This window comes from Nerophis ophidion, linkage group LG16 (assembly GCF_033978795.1).
Source record: "Nerophis ophidion isolate RoL-2023_Sa linkage group LG16, RoL_Noph_v1.0, whole genome shotgun sequence".
In the NCBI taxonomy this organism is placed as follows: domain Eukaryota; kingdom Metazoa; phylum Chordata; class Actinopteri; order Syngnathiformes; family Syngnathidae; genus Nerophis; species Nerophis ophidion.
The window spans coordinates 45,485,341-45,496,113 of NC_084626.1; the positions used below are offsets into that span (position 1 = coordinate 45,485,341).

At 46.6% G+C, this 10,773-nt stretch overlaps 1 protein-coding gene across 1 annotated transcript in view; it reads left to right on the forward strand.

The window, feature by feature from the left end:
• The window catches only part of LOC133535463 (RNA-binding protein Musashi homolog 1-like), a 108,195-nt gene that overhangs the window by 90,511 nt on the left and 6,911 nt on the right, over nucleotides 1–10,773 (forward strand). The window contains exons 9-10 of the mRNA XM_061875323.1: nucleotides 3,999–4,116; nucleotides 7,452–7,532. Of these exons, the coding sequence (XP_061731307.1) occupies nucleotides 3,999–4,116; nucleotides 7,452–7,532 (199 nt within the window). The remainder of the gene's footprint in view (nucleotides 1–3,998; nucleotides 4,117–7,451; nucleotides 7,533–10,773) is intronic.

The window sequence follows — 10,773 nt, forward strand, 5'->3', positions numbered from 1 at the left end:
TAGTATGCGCCTGCCTAGAATTACTGCCGGGTATATAGTATGCGCCTGCCTAGAATTACTGCCGGGTATATAGAATGCACCTGCCTAGAATTACTGCCGGGTATATAGTATGCGCCTGCCTAGAATTACTGCCGGGTATATAGTATGCGCCTGCCTAGAATTACTGCCGGGTATATAGTATGCGCCTGCCTAGAATTACTGCCGGGTATATAGTATGCGCCTGCCTAGAATTACTGCCGGGTATATAGTATGCGCCTGCCTAGAATTACTGCCGGGTATATAGTATGCGCCTGCCTAGAATTACTGCCGGGTATATAGTATGCGCCTGCCTAGAATTACTGCCGGGTATATAGTATGCGCCTGCCTAGAATTACTGCCGGGTATATAGTATGCACCTGCCTAGAATTACTGCCGGGTATATAGAATGCACCTGCCTAGAATTACTGCCGGGTATATAGTATGCGCCTGCCTAGAATTACTGCCGGGTATATAGTATGCGCCTGCCTAGAATTACTGCCAGGTATATAGTATGCGCCTGCCTAGAATTACTGCCGGGTATATAGTATGCACCTGCCTAGAATTACTGCCGGGTATATAGTATGCGCCTGCCTAGAATTACTGCCGGGTATATAGTATGCGCCTGCCTAGGTTTACTGCCGGGTATATAGTATGCGCCTGCCTAGAATTACTGCCGGGTATATAGTATGCGCCTGCCTAGAATTACTGCCGGGTATATAGTATGCACCTGCCTAAAATTACTGCCGGGTATATAGTATGCGCCTGCCTAGAATTACTGCCGGGTATATAGTATGCGCCTGTCTAGAATTACTGCCAGGTATATAGAATGCGCCTGCCTAGAATTACTGCCGGGTATATAGTATGCGCCTGCCTAGAATTACTGCCGGGTATATAGTATGCACCTGCCTAGAATTACTGCCAGGTATATAGTATGCGCCTGTCTAGAATTACTGCCAGGTATATAGAATGCGCCTGCCTAGAATTACTGCCGGGTATATAGTATGCGCCTGCCTAGAATTACTGCCGGGTATATAGTATGCACCTGCCTAGAATTACTGCCGGGTATATAGTATGCACCTGCCTAGAATTACTGCCGGGTATATAGTATGCGCCTGCCTAGAATTACTGCCGGGTATATAGTATGCGCCTGCCTAGAATTACTGCCAGGTATATAGTATGCGCCTGCCTAGAATTACTGCCGGGTCAACCTCGTTTCGCAAAATAATTAGCGCATGCTTAGCATTACCGCCGGCTCAGGATTAACACCGGGTCAAACTCGTTTCGCAAAACATTATTTTTATTAGCGCATGTCTAGAATTTCCACCGGGTCAAACTCGTCACGTCACGAGTGACACTTCACCTGTCATCATTTTCAAAATGGAGGAGGTTGATTTCTATCATTTGAAATCGCATAAAGGGAAGAAGATTAAGAGCTATTCAGTAGGATTTAAGGTCCAAGCTATTGAATATTCTAAAAAGAACAGTAAGCAGCTATGTTTTATTAATGATTTTATTAGATGACCATAGTAACTAATTAGATGACCATAGTAACTAATTAGATGACCATAATAACTAATTAGACAACCATAGTAACTAACTAGATGACCATAGTAACTAACTAGATGACCGTAGTAACTAATTAGATGACCGTAGTAACTAATTAGATGACCATAGTAACTAATTAGATGACCATAGTAACTAATTAGATGACCATAGTAACTAACTAGATGACCGTAGTAACTAATTAGATGACCATAGTAACTAATTAGATGACCATAGTAACTAATTAGATGACCATAGTAACTGGTATATCATGCATAAGTACTGATTCCCACCATTGAAAGACTTAGTATAGTTGAAGACTTACAGTCATGAGAACGTATACTCCTATGAAGATACAGGTGATGGAATTCCTGCTGGGCATTGCTGCCTGACGCACCTCCTCCAGTGCCTTTGACAGGTGTGCTGTGACACCCCACTGAACACCTCTGTGGGTATAAATGGGTCATCAGCCGGGGACCACCATTCATTAACGTTTCGCTCCTTTAACCCCAGAACGGGAGCGATGGCAGGGATGTCTCTCTGCCACCCCCTGCTGATGCCCTAGGTGTTTGCACCCCAACTCTTATTGTTCCTCCTTAGCCACAGTCAGAAGCTGCCTTTGTCCGCCTCCTCCGCCAGCTCTTTCATGGCTTTCCGATGCCCCGCTCCTGTGCATCCAATGTCTCGGAGAAGGCGGGCAGTTGAGGAACCAACGAAGCCCCTACACCCCACTGCCCCGCTCCTGTGCATCCAATGTCTTGGAGAAGGCGGGCAGTTGAGGAACCAACGAAGCCCCTACACCCCACTTCCCCGCTCCTGTGCATCCAATGTCTCGGAGAAGGCGGGCAGTTGAGGAACCAACGAAGCCCCTACACCCCACTTCCCCGCTCCTGTGCATCCAATGTCTTGGAGAAGGCGGGCAGTTGAGGAACCAACGAAGCCCCTACACCCCACTTCCCCGCTCCTGTGCATCCAATGTCTTGGAGAAGGCGGGCAGTTGAGGAACCAACGAAGCCCCTACACCCCACTTCCCCCCCCTGTGCATCCAATGTCTCGGAGAAGGCGGGCAGTTGAGGAACCAACGAAGCCCCTACACCCCACTTCCCCGCTCCTGTGCATCCAATGTCTCGGAGAAGGCGGGCAGTTGAGGAACCAACGAAGCCCCTACACCCCACTTCCCCGCTCCTGTGCATCCAATGTCTCGGAGAAGGCGGGCAGTTGAAGAACCAACGAAGCCCCTACACCCCACTGCCCCGCTCCTGTGCATCCAATGTCTCGGAGAAGGCGGGCAGTTGAGGAACCAACGAAGCCCCTACACCCTACTTCCCCGCTCCTGTGCATCCAATGTCTTGGAGAAGGCGGGCAGTTGAGGAACCAACGAAGCCCCTACACCCCACTTCCCCGCTCCTGTGCATCCAATGTCTCGGAGAAGGCGGGCAGTTGAGGAACCAACGAAGCCCCTACACCCCACTTCCCCGCTCCTGTGCATCCAATGTCTCGGAGAAGGCGGGCAGTTGAGGAACCAACGAAGCCCCTACACCCCACTGCCCCGCTCCTGTGCATCCAATGTCTCGGAGAAGGTGGGCAGTTGAGGAACCAACGAAGCCCCTACACCCCACTTCCACAGGGCAAATGATGGCTTTCCAGCCAGCCTCCCTGCACTCTGCTGCCAGGTCAGAGTACTTGGCTGGCTTCCGCTCATAAGCAGCCTCCAACCCTCCCTCCCATGGGACAGTGAGCTCGACCAGAAGAACCGTCTTGCAAGCCTCTGACCAGAAGACCAGCTCTGGCCGTAGTGATATTTCGACGATCTCCCTGGGGAACTGGAGCTGCTTCCCCAGGTCAACCCTCATGCTCCACTCATTTCCTGGTGAGAGGAGTCTCGCTGTAGATCTCTGGTGGGGGGGTTTGGCACCCTCTCCAGCCCTTGCGAACTGGATCCGATGTTTGGCCGGAACGGAAGGTCTGCTATTTGCCTCCTTTCTGCAGGTCTCTGACACCTCTGCCAGCTTCCTCAAGACTTGGTCGTGTCGCCATCTATAGCGGCCTTGCGACAACGCTGGTATGCAGCCTGACAGGATGTGCTGGAGGTTTGCATTGATGGTGTTGCAGAGGGGACAGGTCTCCTCGGCACCAAACCATTGGTGGAGGTTTCGGGGACAAGGCAAGGTGTCGTACGTTGCTCTGATCAGGAAGCGGAGCCTGACTTGGGGGATCTTCCACAGGTCAGACCAGGACATCGACCTGTCTGTGAGACCTTCCCACGATGTCCATTGACCTTGCTGGCCCTGGGACACCGCTTTATATCACCATATAGTCATTTTCTGTATCGCACAAGAGACAAATCCAGTATATTCCATCTATGGCCCAGCCCTACTTATAAGCAGTGATTTTTTCTTGTCAGATGACTAAACTTGTATTCCCTGCCGTGCCTGCAGGTGGAGTGTAAGAAAGCGCAGCCCAAAGAGGTCATGACCCCGACAAGTTCAGCCCGAGGTCGATCCAGAGTGATGCCCTATGGGATGGACGCCTTCATGCTGGGTATCGGCATGCTTGGTAAGACATCTTCTATATATTTTTTGCATTTTTCCACATCTGACTCGAATATTATAGTTTAGTCTTTATTTGAAGGGACAGTGCACAGAAACATGAAGCTCAGACAGATATGTTCTGTACCAGATTATAGCTAAATAGCTCATTTCCATCTGCAGTCCCTGGCTACCTCAATTGGAGAGATACAACTAAAATTATTACCATAAAATCATATCATATCACATAATCAAATGAAGAAAAAGTCATAAAATGCCTTTTCAAGGACACACCCTTAAAGGGGAACATTATCAGCAGACCTATGTAAGCGTCAATATATACCTTGATGGTGCAGAAAAAAGACCATCTATTTTTTTAAACGATTTCCGAACTCTAAATGGGTGAATTTTGGCGAATTAAACGCCTTTCTGTTTATCGAGCTGGAGGCGATGATGTCAGAATGTGACGTCGCCGAGGTAACACACCCACCATTTTCATTTTCAACACATTACAAACACCGGGTCTCAGCTCTGTTATTTTCCGTTTTTTCGACTCTTTTTTTGGAACCTTGGAGACATCATGCCTCGTCGGTGTGTTGTCGGAGGGTGTAACAACACTAACAGGGAGGGATTCAAGTTGCACCACTGGCCCCAAGATGCCAAAGTGTCTGCCGCCAGACCCCCATTGAATGTGCCAGAGTGTCTCCACATTTGACCGGCGATGCTAAAGCAGACATGGCGCAGAAATGTATGGATAACCTGCAGATGCATTTGCAACGATAGTCAACGAAATCACAAAGGTGAGTTTTGTTGATGTTGACTGCCAGCTAATCGATGCTAACATGCTACGCTAATCGATGCTAACATGCTATTTACCGGCGGTGCTAAAGCAGACATGGCACAGAGATGTATGGATAACCTGCAGATGCATTTGCAACTATATTACGTTTCCTCCCACCCACATTTAATGCGAAACAAACACTTACCAATCGACGGATTTAAGTTGCTCCAGTGTCAAAAGATGCGAAAGTCCTGATCGTTTGGTCCGCACATTTTACCGGCGATGCTAACGCAGCTATTCGGCCATGCTATGGCTATGAATAGCGTCAATAGCTATTCGCTCAATAGCTTCAGTTTCTTCTTCAATACTTTCATACTCCAACCATCTGTTTCAATTCATGCGTAATCTGTTGAATCGCTTAAGTCGCTGAAATCCGAGTTTGAATCCGAGCTAATGTCACTATATCTTGCTGTGGTATTCCCATTGTTTGTTTACATTGGCAGCACTGTGTGACGTCACAGGGAAATGGCCAGTGTCTTCGCAGAGAGACGAAAATAAGGCACTTTAAAGCTTTATTTAGGGATATTCCGAGACCGGTAACATTTTCAAAAAAACTTCAAAAAATACAACGAGCCACTGGGAAATGATTTTTATTGTTTTTAACCCTTTTGAAATTGTGATAATGTTCCCCTTTAATATACAATACAACCACATCTCGTTTACATCACACAGACAATACATGCTCTTGTTCACATCTGTCAACCATCATTTTAACACACACACACCTCACAATTTACAACAAAAATGCTTTCATGGATAAATATAATACACATGAAGTTGATCTGTCAAACACAGTGTCCACCTTATTGACCGTGTGAGCAGCTTTGATTGCTCCGAAGCCACTTTTAAACTGCAATTTTAAATGAAGTTTACAACATCTTTGTGCACGCTTCTTTAAAGGCCTACTGAAATGAGATGTTCTTATTTAAACGGGGATAGCAGGTCCATTCTATGTCTCATACTTCATCATTTCGCCATATTGCCATATTTTTGCTGAAATGATTTAGTAGAGAACATCCACGATAAAGTTTGCAACTTTTGGTCGTTGATAAAAAAGCCTTGCCTGTACCGGAAGTAGCAGACGATGTGCGCGTGACGTCACGGGTTGTGGAGCTCCTCACATCTGAACATTGTTTACAATCATGGCCACCAGCAGCAAGAGCGATTCAGACCGAGAAAGCGACGATTTCCCCATTAGTGAAGTGAATTATATTTATATAGCGCTTTTTCTCAAGTGACTCAAAGCGCTTTACATAGTGAAACCCAATATCTAAGTTACATTTAAACCAGTGTGGGTGGCACTGGGAGCAGGTGGGTAAAGTGTCTTGCCCAAGGACACAACGGCAGTGACTAGGATGGCACAAGCGGGAATCGAACCTGCAACCCTCAAGTTGCTGGCACAGCCACTCTACCAACCGAGCTATGCCGCCCCATTAATTGGAGTGAGAATGAAAGATTCCTGGATGAGGAAAGTGAGAGTGAAGGAATAGGAAAAAAAAAAGATGAGGGCAGTGGGAGCGGTTCAGATGTTATTAGACACATTTACTAGGATAATTCTGGAAAATCCCTTATCTGCTTATTGTGTTACTAGTGTTTTAGTGAGATTATATAGTCGTACCTGAAAGTCGGAGTGGTGTGGCCACGGGTGTGGTGACCGCCAGTGTCTCTGAGGCGAAGCGAAGGCAGTTGTTGGGGCCGGGCTGAGCTTTTTCCCCCCCCCCTCCTCGACAGTGGAAGCATCCCACGTTGGGGGCGGCCGGTCAGAGGAGGCAAGAGAGTCGCAGCTGCCTCTTTGACAGGTGCACGGGGAACGAGGCAAGCTCCGCTCATGTCTACGGTACGAGCCAACTTATTACCACAATTTTCTCACCGAGAAATGCCAGTTGACATGTGGTAGGGAACCATGTTTGCTTGACCGCTCTGTTCCATAGTAAAGCTTCACCTTCGGGAATGTAAACAAGGAAACACCGGCTGTGTTTGTGTTGCCACAGCCGGCCGCAATTCACCGCTTCCCACCTACATCTTTCTTCTTTGATGTCTCCATTATTCATTGAACAAATTGCAAAAGATTCAGCAACACAGATGTCCAGAATACTGTGGAATTATGCGATTAAAGCAGACGACGTGTGTCATCATACCGCGACGTTTTCAGCAGGATACTTTGCGGGAAATTTAAAACTGCAATTTAGTAAACTAAAAAGGCCGTATTGGCATGTGTTGCAATGTTAATATTTCATCATTGATATATAAACTATCAGACTGTGTGGTCGCTAGTAGCGGCTTTCAGTAGGCCTTTAAGTAAAGAGACATTTGTGAAATATTAAAGAACATGAAAGTGCTTCCTGGTTTGGGCTTCCAGCAGACAACATCGCAGTTGTTTGCTTCCCTCTAGTGGACAGCTTGCGTAGTTTTGCAGTTTGACTTCTCCTGTAAAATGTTGGGTTCATATCAAACGTGACAAAAGGCCAGTTTGTCCCCATTGCTAATGTCGTTAGTCAATAAATACAACATTGTGCTAACAGGCTACCCAGGTTTCCAGACGACCACCTACACCAGCCGCAGTTACTCTGGAATCGCGCCCGGCTACGCCTACCAGTTCCCAGGTGAGTGCACTTTCCACACCTCCCCTGTCTCACTTTGCACGAGCCAAACGGCGAGAAGAAAGGAGGCGGGTTGTGGCTTGCAGTCCATGCAGCTGTGTTGCAACTACAAAGACCAGCAACACATGTCTTCAACCATTCTCTCTTACGGTTTCTAGTGTCAATAAGCTTTCTCTCCGTTTAACTTGGATCTGCTCCGAAATGTGGACTTTGTTTGTTTTAGGAACTTATGTAACGCTAAACAATAGATGTTTGGCCCTCTCCTCGCCTTCAAACGGGGGTCATGTGGTTCTCTCCAGAACAAGGGTGTCAAACGTACGGCCTGAGGCCCGCGAACAGGTTTTATCCGGCCCGCGGGTTGAATTTGCCAAGTACAAAAATGAACCTGAAATGTTTGAATGAAAGAAACTGCTGTTCCAAATGTGTCCACTGGATGTCGCAATAGCAATTCTTTGTAGATGATGCTACATATGTACAAAATAAACCCCATGATGTTAGTACATCAGTCCAGGAAAATGATCAAACTACATAAATAACATCCTGCAATCGGATTTTGATAGAATTTTCTTTATCTTGATAGATTGAAAATTAACACCAATGAGTTGACTGATGAATAATAGATAGATAGATAGATAGTACTTTATTGATTCCTTCAGGAGAGTTCCTTCAGGAAAATTAAAATTCCAGCAGCAGTGTACAGAGCTGAGATCAATTTAAAAAATAGTAAAAAGTAAATAATGGGGGTTTAAAAGGAAACAAAATAGAGAAATATTACAAAAAGAATAAAAACAATGGGAATAACAATATAACAGTAAGATAAGAATATAACAAGACAAAGTAGGCAGTAGTGACCATGTTATGAAAACGTATTGCACTGTTAATGTTTTGAATCCCCTGTCATCCTAGTACCCCCCGCCCCCCGTCCCAGAGAGGAGTTGTACAGTCTAATGGCGTGTGGGACAAAGGAGTTCTTGAGTCTATTAGTCCTGCACTTGGGATGAAGCAGTCTAGAACTGAACAGGCTCCTCTGGCTACTGATAACACTATGCAGAGGGTGACTGGCATCATCCAGGATGCTCACTAGTTTGTCAACAGTCCTCTGCTCTGCCACCCTCACCAGTGAGTCCAGTTTCATTCCCATTGTAGAACCGGCCCGCCTGATCAGTTTCTCAAGTCTGGAGCTGTCCTTCTTAGATGTACTGCCCCCCCAGCACACTACCATGTAGAACAGAACACTGGCAACCACAGACTGGTAGTACATCCACAGGAGTTTTCTACAAATGTTGAAGGAGTGCAGTCTCCTGAGGAAGTACATCCTGCTCTGTCCTTTCTTGTACTGGTGGTCCGTGTTAACAGTCCAGTCCAGCTTATTGTCCACCCAAACCCCGAGGTACTTGAATGAGTCCACGGTCTGTACCTCAACTCCCCCGATCACAATAGGTTTTGACCGTGGACTCGACCTCCCAAAGTCAATGACCAGCTCCTTGGTCTTTGATGGATTGAGCTGCAAGATGTTCGTGTGGCACCACACAACAAAGTCCCTCACCAGATTCCGAAACTCCTCCTCTCTGCCGTCCCTGATGCACCCGACGATGGCCGTGTCATCCGCGTACTTCTGGATGTGACACAGCTCTGAGTTGTAGCAGAAGTCAGCGGTGTACAGGGTGAAGAGAAGAGGGTCCAGCACCGTTCCCTGCGGTGCTCCGGTGCTGCTGATCACAGTCAGACGGGATGTCCTTCAGTCTGACAGACTGTGGCCTGTCCGTGAGGTAGTTTGAAATCCAGGCAACCAGGCAGGGGTCCACTCGCATTTTGTAGAGCTTGTCCTGCTGGATGGTATTAAAGGCACTCGAGAAGTCCAGGAACAGGATCCTCACAGTGCCATTTCCCTCATCCAGGTGTGAGTGGGCTCGATGCAGCAGGTAAAGGATAGCATCCTCCACACCAACGCCTGCCTGGTACGCAAACTGCAGGCTGTCCTGGGCATGTTGCACCTGTGGTCTGAGGAGGCTGAGAAAGAGCCGCTCCAATGTCTTCATTAGATACGACAAAAACTTAGAATTTTGGCAGTATTATAATAAGTTGTAATTTTCACGAGTGGGGGAAGAGTGGATGGTGAGATCGACAGGCGGATCGGTGCGACGTCTTCAGTAATGCGGACGTTGTACCGATCTGTTGTGGTGAAGAAGGAGCTGAGCCGGAAGGCAAAGCTCTCAATTTACCGGTCGATCTACGTTCCCATCCTCACCTATGGTCATGAGCTTTGGGTCATGACCGAAAGGATAAGATCACGGGTACAAGCGGCCGAAATGAGTTTCCTCCGCCCGGGTCTCTCCCTTAGAGATAGGGTGAGAAGCTCTGCCATCCGGGAGGAACTCAAAGTAAAGCCGCTGCTCCTCCACATCGAGAGGAGCCAGATGAGGTGGTTCGGGCATCTGTTCAGGATGCCACCCGAACGCCTCCCGAGGGAGGTGTTTAGGGCACGTCCAACCGGTAGGAGGCCACGGGGAAGACCCAGGACACGTTGGGAAGACTATGTCTCCCGGCTGGCCTGGGAACGCCTCGGGATCCCCCGGGAAGAGCTAAACGAAGTGGCTGGGGAGAGGGAAGTCTGGGCTTCCCTGCTTAGTCTGCTGCCCCCGCGACCCGACCTCGGATAAGTGGAAGAAGATGAATGGATGGATGGATAATAAGTTGTAATTTTACTCAACGCAAGTCAAAATTTCACAACAAAAACTAAACATTTGTGCAATACTATGATAAAAGTTGGAATTGAACTCAATAACGTCACAATTTAACAATAAAAGCTTAACATTTTGGGCAAGTTTATGAAAAGAGTCGTAATTTTACTCAATAAAAAATCACAATTTTATAGGAAAACTTAAAAATGTTGGCGTTATTATAATAATCATCAGAATTTTGATTGGCAAAATTAAGACAAAAGTCACAATTTGACTAATAAAAAAACAAAAAATGTGGCAATATTGTGATAAAAGTCAGAATTGTACATGACAAATGTTGCCATTTTGCATTAAAAAGTAATAACTTTACATAAAAAAGTAATCATTTTCGGAGAAAATATTGCAATGTAACAGAAACAGAAAGAATATAACATGATCACATAATACATAACGACAGAAACTATTAACCGCAACAGGTAATTATTAAAACAATATTACCATTTGTACATTTTCAGAATGTGCTTGTTCTAGTTTTAAACAAAGAAAACAATCTGAAGTTGTCT